The 16610-nt window shown below is 37.3% G+C and overlaps 2 protein-coding genes across 4 annotated transcripts; both read right to left on the reverse strand.

Moving 5' to 3' along the window:
- Positions 1–865: 865 nt before the first annotated feature.
- Positions 866–6071, reverse strand: LOC104102999 (uncharacterized). 2 transcript variants are annotated; one of them, XM_009610865.4, is made up of 10 exons: positions 5932–6071; positions 5579–5812; positions 4797–5001; positions 4621–4711; positions 4394–4539; positions 2686–2929; positions 2485–2589; positions 2209–2391; positions 1915–2119; positions 866–1565 (listed from the first exon to the last, which is right to left on the reverse strand). In XM_009610865.4, exons 1-10 carry the CDS (start codon positions 6005–6007, stop codon positions 1078–1080), a joined length of 1977 nt encoding a protein of 658 aa, XP_009609160.1. In that variant the 5' UTR covers positions 6008–6071; the 3' UTR covers positions 866–1077. The 2 variants fall into 2 exon arrangements, with proteins under 2 accessions (XP_009609160.1, XP_009609159.1); XM_009610864.3 differs by having other exon boundaries at positions 5579–5815; positions 5932–6051.
- Positions 6072–7818: 1747 nt separating this feature from the next.
- Positions 7819–14981, reverse strand: LOC104103000 (uncharacterized). Of its 2 annotated transcripts, XM_009610866.4 has the most exons (9): positions 14614–14981; positions 13754–13958; positions 12726–12816; positions 12476–12621; positions 10062–10305; positions 9869–9973; positions 9527–9709; positions 9173–9377; positions 7819–8522 (listed from the first exon to the last, which is right to left on the reverse strand). In XM_009610866.4, exons 1-9 carry the CDS (start codon positions 14837–14839, stop codon positions 8038–8040), a joined length of 1890 nt encoding a protein of 629 aa, XP_009609161.1. In that variant the 5' UTR covers positions 14840–14981; the 3' UTR covers positions 7819–8037. The 2 variants fall into 2 exon arrangements, with proteins under 2 accessions (XP_009609161.1, XP_009609162.1); XM_009610867.4 differs by lacking the exons at positions 12476–12621; positions 12726–12816 and having other exon boundaries at positions 14614–14980.
- Between the last annotated feature and the right edge of the window lie 1629 nt (positions 14982–16610).

Below are 16610 nucleotides of genomic sequence, written 5' to 3' on the forward strand. Positions count from 1 at the left end.
ATTTCGTTAGCGAACTTAAATTTCTGTGCATGGACGAAATAAAATATAGAGGAAATGGTTGAATGTAACCCTATGATCTTCCAAAGATTTCTTGTGTTATTTTCAAAAAATTTATGTGTGAAAATAGTGATTTCTTGTAAAAAGAGACATAAAACTAAAAATAAATTTGTAAAGGGTTACAAAACTAATTGATTCGAAAATTTAAGGCCTTTTAAATTAGTAGCATGAATATGATTCAAGTAAAGCTCTGTATCAGGGTAACCTTCAAACATGAAAAGCACCTGAAAACTGCGGCGACCTAAATTCTAGCTTCAAGAATCAGCGTACTTTTTTGACAGATTAAAGTTACTGCTCTTTCTTCCCTTTACGTTTTCTATTAAAACCTGTTACGTCTATTCCTTTCAAATGTGATGCGAAATGCAAAATATGAAACAAGTTAATTTTGTAAAGTCTATCTATATTCATATCTGTATTTGCTCACAAAAAATTAAAGAGCATTTCTTATTTTTAAAAAGTTTATAAGGAAAACTAGTTTTCAACAACTTGACTAATACGAATTAGTTTTTAGTAGATTACAAAAAGGAAAATGAAATAAGCAAAGAGGCTTCTTCCCTTTTGTGGCCTTAAACATCTGATTTGTAACACCTTTTCTTTTTTCCATTTTTTTTTTCGGAATTTGTGTTTTCATAATTTAACGTATCTTTTGGTCCTAAGTACTCTCAATTTAATTTTAAACAGACACGACCAGGCCACCTATACTTCCAACTTGAAAGCAACATTATAACAGTAAGAAACCATTTTCATATATAATGTTAGGGAAATCCTTCAATTTTCTGCCTTGTGCTCTTTCTCCAGTTTCCAATAATGAATAATAAAAGAAGAAGATCACTAGCTTTTGATGTAAGCTTATACCCTTTTAGTGTTTTCTAAAGCAATGATTTCGCAATAACTTCTATAAAGATTTTAATATTTCCTTCTGTACCTTCTCTCTTTTGTTGACTAGTATTCTGGGACAGCTCTTAAACTCTATCTGAAAGCTGAATGAATGACAAAACACACTTAGATCAATCATGTCTTTTAATTCCTTTTCAGTGGCTGAGTTGTGAGACCAAATCCAAAGGGAAAGAGGGGATCATAATGTCGATCTCCCACGTTCATAGGAAGCTGGTCAACTGACTTAAACCAAGTGCGCGCAAGTTTGCCTGTGAAGCCATAGTCACCAAATAAAGCATCTGCAACACCTTGGCCTTCACTCCCCGGAAGCCATGCAGCGACGAGTGCATCTATCTTTTCGACATAAGGTTCTAGCACGACTGGACGACCAGAGACGACAACCACAACACATTTCACAGCCTCACACACATTGTTGATAGTGCTAGGACCAGGTTCTGTTATTGTAAGATTTGTGCTATCACCAAACATCTCTGCATAGGGGACTTCACCTACTATAACAATCGCGTAGGAGAATTGGTTGGATTTCACAAAGTTTGAATCTGGATTCTGCTCGTACACTACTTGTGTAGCAGGATCCACAGTATTCTTGATAGCACTTAAAATGGTGGTTCCTGCCAAGTTTAGAAATAGATCAATTTCTCTCGATTATGCTTCACGAGTTTAACTTCTCCTACATGGACATGTAAAGAACTTTTACACTATCAGGTCACCTAGAAGAAAATTACAAGTAATCGTCCTCAAAAAGTGGAATTAGTAACCTAGAAAAAAGTCATGTTGCTGCTACAATAGGTTAAAATTAGTGTAAAACTTTTTACGTTGTTTGTGTATGTAAGTTAAATCTGTGCTACAAAGAAAAGTCGCTAACCTCTGTTTGATTAAAGAAGGATATATATTCATTAGTTATCTATGCTTGTTGGCACTTCTAATACGAAAAAGCAGATTCCTTATGAGACGACATACCAACTGTTAAATCATTGCCTGCAACTCCTTGCCATTCTATTGTCCAGCCTCCACATTGGTAACCCAAATTGTCTGCATGAGTTCCAGTTACAAGTATCTTTGGCGCTTTCTTTGGAAGGGGAAGTAACGGCTGACTAGTGCTCTTTCCGTTTTTCAAAAGGACAAGCGATTTCCTTACTGCTTCCCTTGCCAATTCTCTATGCTCCTATAGAGAAGCAGTGAAGCACGTTATATTAGACACAAAAAAGAATTAGATCCCAAGAGTTGAAAACAGTTACTGGATAGCAAAGTTACCTGGCTACCTAGTTGGTTTACATAGCTAAGGTCAGCTAATGGGTTCTCAAATAGACCCATGGTAAACTTAACTCTCAATATCCGCTTCACGGCATCATCAATTCTGTTCATGGGAATGATATTATCTTTCACTAGCTGAGTTAGAGTATCAATAAACTCTGTGTAGTTCTCTGGAACCATAATCTGTAGCGTAGACGAGACAATCATATAGAGTAACTAAAACTGTCCTTTCGATTTAAAAAAGAAAGAACCTAGATCAAATTTAGCAAACCAAACCATGTCAATTCCTGCCGAAACTCCAGCTTGAACTGAGTAAGTGTAGTTAGCATGAGGTGGGCTAGTAATCCGATCAATGCCTTGCCAATCCGAAATGACAAAACCCTGAAAAAGACACAAAAAAAAAGCAGTTATACACGGATATATCCCTACCTGACCTTAACTTAATCATTCTGAATGAGCTGAGTTAATCATTCTTACCCTGAATTTGAGCTTGTCCTTTAGGAATCCAGTTACAAGATCTCGGTTAGCGTGCATCTTTTTCCCGTTCCAGCTCGAGTAAGAAACCATCACCGTTGAAACACCCTTTATTATTGAATCATAATATGCAGGCATGTGGATGCCAAATAAACCATTTGAGTTAATTACAGTATTATTTTCATCGATCCCGTTCACCGTGCCACCATCTCCCACAAAATGCTTGGCACAGGCTGCTACCTTTGACCTTAACCAGTTGAAAGTTCAATTAAAGGAATGTTCCATAAAAAAGGAAGATAATAATAGAAACAACAGGGTTGGTGTTTAGAAGCAATTCAGAATAGTCATGTGAATAATCAAAATCTCTAGAATTGTTCTAATACCATACACATTATCTTAAGCATGATTAGAATTCACCATAACGCCCAATTTTTGTAAATGAGAGAAGACTTTAGTACTTCAAAGACTTTTCTAAAAATACTCTCGGATAATAAACTCTCTACATTTTTTAATGAAATGAACAACTGAGGGCACTGGAGGAAAAGATGTGAATTCACGTCAAAGGTAGCAGTTTATAGTGTGTAAAGATATATTCCGAAAGATGAAAACCAGAAAGGCTATATTTTATAATTAAAAGTTGAAAGAACCACCAAGAGCTGAAAGCCACTTGACTGTAAGGAGAGGAGCTTCGAGCGACTTTTTTCTTTGCTCTTCGACAGCCCTAACAAGTCACTTGAAGCTCTGCCCTTTGCTTTGCCCAGTGCTGTCTTCCTCCAGTTGCCCCCACCCAATAGCCAATAGGCCGAAAAAGGTTGCAGTCAATTGCCCTTCCCGTTGTCATAAAACAAAAGACTACCAAACACGCATCTCTCTGCTTCTCGACTTTACCGATCTTTTTTACCGATCTTTTTGACATTCCATATAAGGACCTTCATGTGGAACTATTGTTGTTTTTACATTCCCCTCACACCTTAGCACTACCGCTGGTTTTTCATCTTGTGCGGACCTTATTTGTTTTTTGTTCTTTGGCCTTTACTTCCCCCCTCCTCCTTTCTTAGAATTCAAGATTTATGATATGTTTTGCATCTTGTTCGCCCAATGAAACTTAATTGATTGACTACAAAAATATGTCAAAAAAAGTGGCTTAATGTGCCATGAGAATGGCGATACATAAAGCCTGCCATGTGTGATGACCTTTGGCTGATTAAGTGCGATAACTCACAATCCTGAAGAAGATTATGAGATTCAAACTATTCCACATAAAGACACTAATGTGATTGAACCAACTTGAACGGTTGAATTATATTTGACCCAAAGATGAACAATATCTGAACTTGCCAAAGGTCATTGTCATGATAAAAACTGTGCTGGACTATGATAGGACCAGTTATATGTTGTAACCAACAAGTATGGGTTAATCATATTAATTCTTACATCATCAAATCCAAACTTTCCCAGTTTGGCAGAGAACTTCCATGCGAAGGAATTCAATGACATCGATTCTAAGATCACTAGGTCCCACCTATCATGTGGCCTTCTCATTAAAGTTTTATGCTTATCAAGGAGTTTGTCAGATAATCGTCATTCTGTTTTTTTCTTCTTTTTCTTGATGAAGTATTCTTTACTTTGCTTTTTTGTTTTTCTCCTTAAGAATGGGATTAATCTAAACCAGGGAAAGGATGAAGATGCGAAAACAGATAGAGATACATACTTTCCAGCAACAAAAGGAACACCCTTGCGCGAATTAGCTGGCAGATCTCCTTGTAAACCAGGAATTATATCTGTCATAGCTCGCACAATCTTATGATCTTCGCTATAGCTTTCGTAACAACGACCCCACCTAGGATCTCTACATACCTACCATAACACAGTTATTCAGACATCAAAGAAATAGAAATGCAACTTTACTAAAAGTTCAATCATATCATATCAACTTACTGCAATGCAAGGGGAAAAAGCATATTGGATTCCCGTGGCTCTAACTTCAAGTGCAGTTGCAGCCCCAATCCGCTTTAGAAGATTAGGATCCCTGCATCAAGAAGACAAAATTTTAACTCAAATAGTAGGTGAAAGACAAGCATACATATTTCTTACTATAATTCATAGATACTTGCCTAGTGACACCAAGCCCAATATTGTGAGGGAAGATAGTAGCATTGTAGACATTATTGTGGCCGTGAACTGCATCAATCCCATAAATCATGGGAATACCAAGGCGGGTCGAAAGAGCACCCTTTTGAAGCTCATTTACCATTTTGATCCAATCCTCAGCAGAGGCCTTAGGTGCTGGAACACTCCCTCCACCACTCAATACACTCCCTGCCAAAAACAATTCTAAGAATGAACTCCAATGTGTAATAGCATGTCACACCCCCCCCCCCCCGGGCCCCGGCCCTTTCACATGTTCCCTTTAAATGCCTATGTGTTACAAAAGATTCTGACCTCCGTTTCATTTTATATGATATGACGATGTTTGATTGGGCATGAGTTTTAACAAAAAAAGACTTGCCACATAAGCTAAATGAATAACATACAAAGAGAGCCCTAAGAATGTGTAGTCATAAACATGACATGTCATATCTACTCATTAAGGGTAAAAGGGATATCTTAAAATTAAATAGTTCTCAAAAATAAAAAAGATGTTAATCTTTTCGGAACAGACTAAAAAGGAAAGAGTGTTGATAGTATCAATTTAGGATAGTCAATCTGATCTAAATCACTTTTCTGTAATCTGTATGCATATACCATAAGTAGTTAATATACACATAAAGAATGGATTTTTCAAACACCAAATGAGCAAGATTCTTGTATTATCTGTGATGAATAAACAAAGCAAGCATTCAAGAAAAGGCCATGTCAATCAAAAGAGTAATAATATTTCAAAAATCAAACATACCAATGAAATACTGCTTCATAACATCAGCTGTGGCAACTTTTCTCTCAATCTGAGTCATCTGTCCAATCTTTTCCTCAAGACTCATTCTTTTCATTAAGTCCCTAATTCTTGCACCCAATGGCTGTTTTGGATCCTTATATTTTAAGTATTCAGCCTCTGCAACCACTGCCCAGAGGCAGAATAACACAAATAATCCCATTGAATATCTCCCCATTGTTTTTCTTTTCTGGCCTTCTGCTAAAAAGAGCACAACCATTTTATAGAGAAGTATATAAAATGTGAACAAACAAAAAACAAGTTTGCTAAAAGAGTAGGAAAAGAAAACAGCTATGGACAAGAAATGGATAACTTACTTGTTGAGCTTCTACTTTGAAACAGAGATGAATTAGACCAATGGGGAGATGCAAGTATATATATACACATGCACATTGAGTGGGAGGGGTAGTGGGGCTTGGGGGTGGGGCGATTAAGAAGAGAAGGACTTCTAAAGTTGTACACTTACTTATTTTTTCTCCAAAAGAAGGACTTTGAATAGAAATTTGTTTGTACTAAAGTGGACATTTCGGTTAACGTTTTCCGAGTTAACATGTTCTGATACGGAGTTCTGTTTTAGGAGATTCCATTTGGGCCCATGTGGTACGCGGCTATTTTTGGAAAAACAATCATGTGATAGGAAAATTGCAAATAAGGCCTTTAAATTTCAAAAAAAGCAACAGAGCTCCCAAGAATTGGAAAATTGACAAACAAGGCCTATTTGACATGTTTAAGAATGTTTTGGTATAGGGTATTAATGGATTTGATTTTCATCAATTGGTAATGTAAATTACTGAAATTGTATTATTAATATTTTTTTGACCAAAAGAATGTTGTGGATTGGATAACAACATCATCTTTGCAATTTGGTAACCATGGATTAAAAGGATAAGTTACAATTATCTTTATTAAAATTTTTATTCAAATCAAATAATTTCTTAACTAAGACACCTCATTTAATAATTCAATACATATATTGTACATTGAATATTCTTTACAAATCAAGCAGTCGAACCATTCGTAACCTAAACTAGAATAGTCAACAACTAAATAAAGTTTAACCTCTTAAAAATTGATCCATATTTGGATTAAGGCTTGAGGGAACCATGTATCCTAATTTTTCAAATTAGGATCTTAAAATTAGATACAAACTAATGAGTATGCATAATTATCATTTCACAAATCCACTATTGTAGAAATTTATTAACAAAATAGATCTAATAAATAAAAAAGGGCAGTACGGTGCACGCATCCCGCATTCACGCTGGATTCAGGGAAGGATCAGGGGTGATGCAGATAACCTATAGGTCACCCGGAGATAGCTTACCATTGCTATAGGTTACACGAAAATAACTTTACCGTTGCTCTAAGGCTCCACTTCAGATTTAATAAACAAAATAACTAAAAAAAAGACGTGGAAGACAGATAAAGTTGTGGTATCAAGCATATGGATTTCAGTGATTTCACCTTGGGTTACTAACATATACTGATTGATTTTTTTAAGAGAAACATAGTAATTGCCATCTTACTCTTTTTAGAATTTGAAATGAATTTTGGTAAATTATCTAATTTTATTCCTCATTTTTGTCTTAAGTAGAACAGATAAGAATTGCCAAATCAGAGAAGATTCATTAGTGGAGGTGTTAGATGATACAGTTTGGGACTTGAAAAGTCAATAAGACCAAATGATTAATAGTAAGTGGTATTACATAGTACTGTCAAACTATTGAATGCCACACTTTACTTATTTGCAAATGAAACTAAAAATCTATTGTATTAGTATCTAATTTGAAATTTAAATAGACATTATGTTTTAAAAAAAAATACAATGAAAACTAGTTAGAGTGGATTCTGAGATTGCACCAACACCAAATTAGAAGAGAGTTGAACCTATTTTATGTTACTTCCGATTCCAAATATTTGTCATTTTAATAAATTGAATTTGTTTTAAAGTATTTGTCATTTTAAATAAACAAGTCATTTATTACTTTTTTCTTCTAAATCGATCCTTGCTGTTTTAATTAAATGAGATGTTTAAGGAGAGATAAATGACAATTTAGACAAATATTTTTATGTTTAAAGCTATTAGATGTCTTTCCTAAAGTATGTACAAAAATCTTAACAAACAGATAATATGAACTGGCGGGAGTCCTTCCTCCATTTCACCACATTGAATACAATGGTGCTTTTCCTTGACTCTTACTTCCTTTTCCTCCTAAACATTATTGTTTACACTAACAGTGTAAGATATACTCTTCTCTCATTCATAATATTTTTTCACCTTTTGTTATTGTACAAGATAGTCTTTGTTTTTCTCTGTTTCCCTTATTCTATTCTTTAAGGGAAAACTAAAATTGTTCGATACAAGGCATAAATAAAGCTCTAGATTACGATTGAACAGCAAGTGGGAGACCGACAGAGGAGATTTAGCTCTTGACAGGCTCAGTTGTGAGACCAAATCCGAAAGGAAACAAAGGATCGTAATGTGGATCACCAACATTCATGGGAAGCTGGTCAACCGACTTGAACCAAGTGCGGGCAAGTTTGCCTGTGAATCCATAGTCACCAAACAGAATATCAGCAACACCTTGTCCTTCACTTCCCGGAAGCCATGCAGCCACGAGGGCGTCTATATTTGCAAGATAAGGCTCAACCACGACTGGACGCCCGGAGATGACAACTACGACACATTTCACGACTCTGCAGACATTAGTGATGGTACTGAGACCAGGTTCAGGTATTGTAAGATTTGCACCATCGCCAAACGTCTCTGCGTAGGGTGTTTCACCTACGACAACAATGGCATAGGAGAAGTGGTTGGACGTTACAAAGTTTACATCTGGATTGTCCCGGTAGACCACTTGTGTAGATGGATGGACTGTGTTTTTCACAGCAGTTAAAATTGTAGTTCCTGTTTGTGTCCAAATATATGAGAGCTTGTTCAGTCTGATGCCACAAGAACTAATAATTCCCATTCACAGATTTTGACAATGAAATGACATTAATCTTTATGAGTAACTTTATTAACATGAGAGGAAAAAGGGTTTAGATCATTCTTCAAACAGTGCATTACTTGCAATTCGTCTGAAAAGTAGAAATATTTGGTCTAAAGTTTGTAGAGGTGGCCAGGCAAACCTATTCAATTCACCTTCCCATTTTACTCCATCCCGAGTCACATTAAACTTCGCTGAAGAAAAAGCTTTACATGTCTAAGAATAAAGTAAAAGATAAGACTATGTTATATTACTCTTGACGTCACCCTTAGACGAACTATTGCACTCACCATTTTTAACTAATAACAAACGTATTTTTAACTAACTCCACTACAACAACTAGCGCTAAGATTCTTTCTGGATCTCTGCTCTAATCAACCAGCCATCTAAATTAGAGGCAAAGTTGTTCTTTAACAGAATTCTAAGACGTCGAAACAAATATAATGTGCACTACTAATAGCTCAAGAGTAAACGTTTGAGTTTTATTTGTACTGAATAGAAGTGCCAGATGAAAGAATTTTTTTAAAGAACTGAGAAGACTTCTAATTGCAAGATAACATAGAGATACCTGTGGTAAGATCGTTGCCTCCAATTCCCTGCCAACTCCTAGTCCAGCCTCCGCACTGGTAACCCAAATTGTCAGCATGACTACCAGCCACAAGTATCTTCGCCACTTTTTTTGGAAGGGGAATTAGTGGTTGGCTAATAACTTTCCCATTCTTCAATAGTACAAGTGATTTCCTCACTGCTTCTCTTGCTAATTCTCTGTGTTCCTACACAGAGAATTTAAGTTGATAAAAAAAGGAACTAAGTCAAGGTAGATAGATCCAGGTGAAGAAAATTCACATTCCAGAAAGGAAACTTGTGATTTTGACAGAGGTTGTCTCACATCCTCTTGGGGAAGGCTGTCATGATAAATTACCTGGCTTCCTAATTGGTTCGCTAAGCTGAGATCAGCCAATGGGTTCTCAAAGAGACCCATGACAAATTTAACCCTTAATATCCTCTTAACTGCATCGTCTATCCTGCTCATGGGAATGATATTGTTCCTGACTTGGAAAGCCAGATCATCAAGAAATTCAGTCACGTTCTCTGGACCCATAATCTGCGACAATCAATTACTAAATACATTAGAAAAGTGAAAAGTGATTACAACTTGAGTTGACTAATGGTGAGCTAAAGGTGTCAGGTGACAATTTAGAGGGAAATAACGAGTAATTACATATTCTATAACAGAACTTTGGTATTAATCCTTTAGACTGACCATGTCAATTCCAGCGAGAACTCCAGCCTGAATAGAGTAAGAGTAATTCGCATGGGGTGGATCAGTAATCTTGTCAATACCGTTCCAATCTGAAATGACAAAACCCTGAAATAAAGACCAGCATAAGATATGACGATCAGCAATCTCCTCACTATAGTTAGACCAATAACTTAGAAGAGGGCTGCTTTTTTACTCTGAACTTGAGCTTTCCCTTGAGAAAACCAGTGATCAGATCACGATTAGCATGCATCTTCATACCATTCCAGCTTGAGTAAGATATCATTACTGTTGACACACCCTTTATAATGGAATCAACATAGGCTGGCATGTGGATGCTAAGTAGCTCATTTGCACTGATGACAGTGTTATTTTCATCAATGCCCTTGACAGTGCCACCATCGCCCACAAAGTGCTTAGCACAGGCTGCTACTTTAGTCCTAAAGCACATTTGCAAAAATGAGCACAAGTCACTAAAAAGAACTTTTCTCAACTATTCCAAAGCAATTTATACTAGACATCTTCAATGGTATTATGCACAGCTTACTGCTATTCTGCTTGAAACTTGAACACTTGTATATACAATTACGCCACAGTCCCAAACAAGTTGGGTCAGTTATATGAATTCTCACCAATCATTTCTCCGTTTAAATTCATCACAAGCCAACATTATACAAAGTATAAAATACAAAAATGAAATGCACTAAAAGTTCCCTGTATTTCCTATTGGCAAAGAATCCATAATAGGGCTAAAAGACTCCTAAAAAGCATAGCTAAAAGACTCCTAAAAAGCATAGGCCTAAAGTAAATGAATTAGCATGACTAAAATAAATTTCCAACTGACTGGTGTCGCCAATATAAATCTTTTTCTTCCATTGTGCGCTACCTTTCGGTATGTCTGCATTGATTTCAAGAGATTTTAGATCTTTCGAGATAATTTCCTTCCATGTGATTTAAGGACTACATCGTCTCCTTTTAAAACCTTCACTCATGATGGTTTCACATCTACGGACGGGGATATCTGGAGGTCGACGCAAGACATGACCATGTTAAGCGATCTTTTCTCATTTTATCCTTAATGTATCCTTATCCTGCAGTACTCCAATGGTTCCTGATGTGCATCTTATGAAAGATGATGGTGATCCTTTTGATGATTCAGAGCAGATACATTTGATTCGCCGGTGTTGCTTTAGAAAGTTCGCCGGAAGTCATAGACCAGGTTTGGTACGAGGGGATCAGTTCGGGGTTTCATTTCTGATGTTGGCTCGATATTTTCGATCAGAATTTTGTGGTTTCTTGTTCATCAGATTTCGGCTGGGTAGATTTCAAAGCATTCCAGGTTTTGTCAATTTTGTTCTCTTTGGTCAAAATCATCTTTTTTTTGACTTTCCATTTGCTGATTTGGTATCAGACTACTATCTAAGGACTCCATATTCTTGGTAAAATTCTCCTCTGTGAATCTTTGGCTTGTTGAGCTTTATTCAACTGAAGATCATTTTGGTGATTGGGTTGGAGGTGATTCTGTTACTTGATCTTTTGGATATTTGTTGGGGTATCTTCTTAGTGGAATTTTATTGGTTCCTCTTCCATTATTTTGATACTTTGAGTGTTCTAGTTGAGCAAATTCTTGGTGGAACTTTTCAATTATATCAGTTGGAACTCTATTCTGTTTGATTCTTACTTCTTCTCTGGTTCATTGGGTTGGATCCAAAATTGACAGAAGATCTACGGCAGGCTATTTTGTCTTTATTGGAGGGAACTATTGTGGAGAAGTAAGAGGCAAAGTGTTGTATCTCGATCCACTGCTGAATCTAAGTACAGAGCTATGTCTCAGTCTACGTGTGAGATTATGTGGATACATCATCTTTTGACTGAAATTTGGTTGGAGCATCCAATACCAACAAAACTCTAGTGTGACAATCAAGCTGCCCTCCATATTGCATCAAATCCCGTATATCATGAAAGAACTAAGCATATTGAGATTGACTGTTATAGATTCAGGAGAACTTGATATTCACTGGCTATGTGAAGGCAAGAGCGCAACCAGCTGATTTATTCACAAAGGCGTTGAATGGAATTCGAGTTGATTACCTTCATAACAAGCTGGACATGATCAATATCTACGCTCCAGCTTGAGAGGAATGTTACAGAATGAATGTAGACATACTACAAAATGAATGTAGACATACTTTTATGTAATGTACATAGCTAGCAGAATTATAGGGATTCATAGCAAATTTATAAGATCTCCTTTTTTATTCTTTCTATAGTTAGGGTTCTATGTACTTGTATATATACTTATTACTTCTTGCAATAATAAAAAAGAAGATTCCTCCATTTACTCTATATTTTACATGGTATCAGAGCCAGGTCCATTCCCGTTTGTCCCCTATGTTATATCGTCCACGCTTCAGTTGATGGTCTGGGCGTGCGAGGGGGTGTTAGAGTGGGTAAGAGTCCCACATTGGTTGGGGACTGATGGTCTCCTTATATGCACTTGGGCAATCCTCCCCTCATGAGCTAGCTTTTGGGGTTGAGTTAGGTCCAAGTGCCATATCTTTACAAGGGTCAAAAAGGAAAAAGACTATATCAAAGACTAGAGATTCGTACTTTCCTGCAACAAAAGGAACACCCTTACGGGAGTTAGCTGGAATATCTCCTTGTAAACCAGGAATGATCTCAGTCATTGCTTGAACAATTCTATGATCTTCGCTGTAGCTTTCGAAGCACCGGCCCCATCTTGGATCTCTACACACCTATGATAACAGGTATCAAGCAAAGATAAACACCCAGACTTGTGATGAAAGTTATTAAATAAAGACAATACCGTACAGGCTACATATGATGTTATGGTACTCACTGCGATGCAAGGTGCAAAAGTATAAGTGATTCCTGTAGCTCTGACTTCAAGAGCAGTCGCAACCCCAATCCGCTTCATAAGCTGTGGGTCTCTATTGCAAAGTTGAGATTATTCCATGTATCAGTGAATGAGATGAAAAAGCTTCAAGAGCAAGTTGTAAAATAACCAACTAATTGCACCCAAGGGTGTGGCCTAGTGGTCAATGAAGTGGGTGAGAACCATGAGGTCTCAAGTTTAAATCCCAGCGGAGGCAAATACTAGGTGATTTCTTCCCATCTATCCAAGCCTTGGTGGATAGAGTTACCTGGTACCTGTTGCTGGTGGGAGGTGGCAGGTATCCCGTGGAATTAGTGCGCGCAAGTTGGCCCGGACACCACGGTTATCAAAAAAAAAAAAAATAACCAACTAATTGGTTAAATCTCTTCTTTTGCTGAAAAAAGGGGGTTAAATCTCTTCTATATGTAAGGAACAGGTCAACAAAATATCTCTTCACATTTCCATTATTTGACTATGATATTTCCAAATTCCCTGCAAATAAAATATACGACACAATAAATTTCCAGCTAGAATTTTGAAGCCATGCTTCTTCACACCACTGGTAAAGAGAAATAGGGGAGTAAGTCTCAGCATCAACCCAATTTAGGTAAGCACAATTGATCAAAGGTTCAAAGACACAAACTTCCAACACAAGATGTAATTTCAATTTTCTTCAAGAGTATTCTAATCACCACTAGGGGTCAAATACTCAATCTCTAGAAACGACTCCTGATTACAGACACTTTTGGAGATCTTCTAAATTAACAAGTCAGCCCCACCTCCCAAGTTTATGCAATGTGATTCCATAGCTTAGAACCGTAATGAGGAAAAATCAAATTTTCACGCCTATCAAGTCCAAAAGTTGAAGCATAGACTATATATCACAAACACTTACCATGTATATTTCTTCTAATTTCACATTCAGTATAAACATTTACAAGAAGAATGCCGCTCAATAAGTTGCAAATAATTGTTACTACCATTTCCTTTACCTTATGACTCCAAGGCCAACATTGTGTGGAAAAATTGTGGCTTTATAGACATTGTTGTGCCCATGGACTGCATCAATTCCATAGATCATGGGAATACCGAGGCGTGTTGAAAGGGAACCCTTCTGAATTTCATTAACCATCTTTACCCAGTCCGCAGCAGTAGCCTTTGGAGCTGGTTCACTTCCTCCAAGACTCAGTACACTCCCTGCCACAATCAAATCATTCACACTTCACTAAACCAGAAAAGGGCAGGCTTTCATTCAACCACCACGACAAAGGCGAATCCAAAATGTTAAGTTTGTGAATGCAGAGTTGCACTGCACCTAGTACTCTTATGCAGCAAAGTGGCGGAGCCAGAAATTTTAACAAGGGGATCAAAAATTTCAAACCTGCAACCTAAAACAATCTCTGAACTACCTGCCTTATGTCAACGGGATTCAAAAGTTCATATATATGTGAATAATTTTGTTTTTACTCTATACAAAAGGGGATTCAATTGAACCCTAGCTCCGCCACCGGTGCCATCAGACTCTCTCTCTCTCAATCCCAAGCAATATATATATGAATTATAACAAGTACTATTAGTACTATGTCTCAATCCCAAGCAAGCGGGGTTGGCTATGTGAATACTCACTAACCATGTTGCTCAATTTAAACTCATCTTAGTGCAATATTATACAAAAAACAAAAAAAAAAAAGAATTACTACTAGAAATCTCGAGATTTTTACTGGCAATTTTATATATATACACATTTATATATTTAAAAAAATCTTCAAATGTATAATTTTTTAAAATTATAATAAACGATACATCTCCATAATGGTAATGTAAAATCTCAAGATTTTTGTGAAACGCTTACCAATGAAGTATTTCTTCATAATATTAGGTGCAGCTAAATGTCTCTCAATCTGGGTCATCTGACCAATTTTTTCTTCAAGACTCATTCTGTTCATCAAATCCCTTATTCTAACATTCAATGGCTGTTTTGGGTCTTTGTACTTCATGTACACTGCTTCAGTAACACCAGCACACAAGAACAACAGCAGAAAACCCATCATAATTGTTGTTATTGCAAATTTCCCCATTGTTAATGGCTAGAGTGCTCTCCACTAGGAGTACATATAAAAGTGAAGAACTCAAATGAATAGCTTGAACAAAAATTAAGGATAGGAACTCAGTGCTACTGCTATCTCAGCTCTATTCAGTAGAACATCAAGTTAAAAAGAAAAAACAAAAATCTATTCCCTCTCTCTTACTTTATATGTTGTTGGAGAGGGAAAATGAACAAAATGGTCTTTCCTAATGTATACGGTCCTTAATGTCACGTCCTTAGTCGTTAACTAAGTACACGTGCTACACTTGATAATTTGCTCACGTTTTTGTTATGCTAAGTCAGCCTTACTACACTCAAGATCGTTAACAGAATGGTAGAAAGAACACAAGAGAATTGTTAAAGGAACCTTTGTATTAGAGATAACTTGAATTGTTTGCTTGATGAATTACAAATGAATGCCCCTTTATATACTAGTCTCCTAGGGGCTAGTGTGTAAATATTAATTGTTACACAAGTCCTTAATATTTACAAGATAAGGGCTTTCTCTAGAATTCTCTACAAGCCTAGAAGATTCCAAGGACTTTCCTATCAAATCCTTAAGCATCTAGGATCTTCCAAAGGAAATGTCCATACTTCTCTAAAATCTTCTTACAAATGCAAGCATTCCTCCTATGTAAGATTCCACATGACATTAATATATGCCAAATGGCGCCTATGTGGCATCACATGGCGAGTCATCACACTCTCCCCCACCTAATGTTGCGACGACCGCGGCGCAATGTTGCTGCATAAACTCTCGGATCTTATCTTTGAATTGCCATAAATCTTCATATCGTTCCCATGTGGCCTCCTCCAGTGATTGCCCCTTCCAATGGACGAAGAACATAGCGGTGGCTTTTTGCCCTTGTTTTCGCCTGGCCTGGTAATCCATGATAGCCTCAATCTCCCTATCATGCGATGAGGTGATAGTAATAGGCGCTCGACTTGATTGGCCCCTACTCGGATCATCCTTATCTTCATGATATGGCTTAAGCATGCTGGCATGAAAGACTGGGTAGATCTTAAGATACGATGGCATGTCAAGCTTGTTGAGATCTTGCCTACCTTGGCGACTATCTTAAATGGCCCTTCATACTTGCGAATCAGATTCTGATGCATGCCCCGTAGTGCCTTAAACTGTCTTGGATTAAACTTAACCATGACCATGTCCCCTACTCTATACTTCGTGGGACGCTGTTTACGATCTGCAAACTTCTTCATCTTCTTAGATGCCTTATCCAAGTAGGACTTAGCAGTGTCAAGCTGCTCCTCCCATCCTTTGGCCATATGATAAGCCCCCAAACTCTTTCCCTCGAACGCGGCTAGTAATGAATGTGGAGTTTATGGCTTGCTCAAATGGTGTCCGCCCCGTGGACTCACTCCGCTGCAATTTATAAGAGAATTGGGCGATGTCTAGGAGCCTTGACCAATCTTTATGATGCACGCTTACATAATGCCTCAAGTAGCATTCTAGTAAGGCATTAACCCGTTCCGTTTGTCCATCTGTCTGTGGGTGAAAACTAGTGGAAAAGTGCAGTTCTGTGCCAAGTATGTCGAATAATTCTCTCCAAAAGTTTCCAGTAAAACGGGGGTCTCGATCACTGATAATATGCCTTGGTAAGCCCCAATACTTCACCACATTCTTAAAGAATAGCTTGGCGGCTTCCTTGACAGTGCAACCTGGTGTGGCGGGCATGAAGGTGACATATTTGGAAAATCTATCCACAACCACCATAATAGTATCATAACCGTCAGACTTCGGT

Source organism: Nicotiana tomentosiformis, chromosome 6 (genome assembly GCF_000390325.3).
Source record: "Nicotiana tomentosiformis chromosome 6, ASM39032v3, whole genome shotgun sequence".
In the NCBI taxonomy this organism is placed as follows: domain Eukaryota; kingdom Viridiplantae; phylum Streptophyta; class Magnoliopsida; order Solanales; family Solanaceae; genus Nicotiana; species Nicotiana tomentosiformis.

What these genes read in the sequence shown, in the direction of transcription:
- LOC104103000 (XM_009610866.4), bottom strand. Translation starts at nt 14,839, where the DNA reads ATGGGGAAATTTGCAATAACAACAATTATGATGGGTTTTCTGCTGTTG. An exon ending in TATGAAGAAATACTTCATTG is followed by an intron (nt 13,959 to 14,613) that starts GTAAGCGTTTCA and finishes TGATTGTGGCAG; the next exon opens with GGAGTGTACTGAGTCTTGGA. An exon ending in TTCTCGCTGGAATTGACATG is followed by an intron (nt 9,710 to 9,868) that starts GTCAGTCTAAAG and finishes TGATTGTCGCAG; the next exon opens with ATTATGGGTCCAGAGAACGT.
- LOC104102999 (XM_009610864.3), bottom strand. Translation starts at nt 6,007, where the DNA reads ATGTGCATGTGTATATATATACTTGCATCTCCCCATTGGTCTAATTCA. An exon ending in AGGACAAGCTCAAATTCAGG is followed by an intron (nt 2,590 to 2,685) that starts GTAAGAATGATT and finishes TGTCTTTTTCAG; the next exon opens with GGTTTTGTCATTTCGGATTG. An exon ending in TAAACCAACTAGGTAGCCAG is followed by an intron (nt 2,120 to 2,208) that starts GTAACTTTGCTA and finishes GCTTCTCTATAG; the next exon opens with GAGCATAGAGAATTGGCAAG.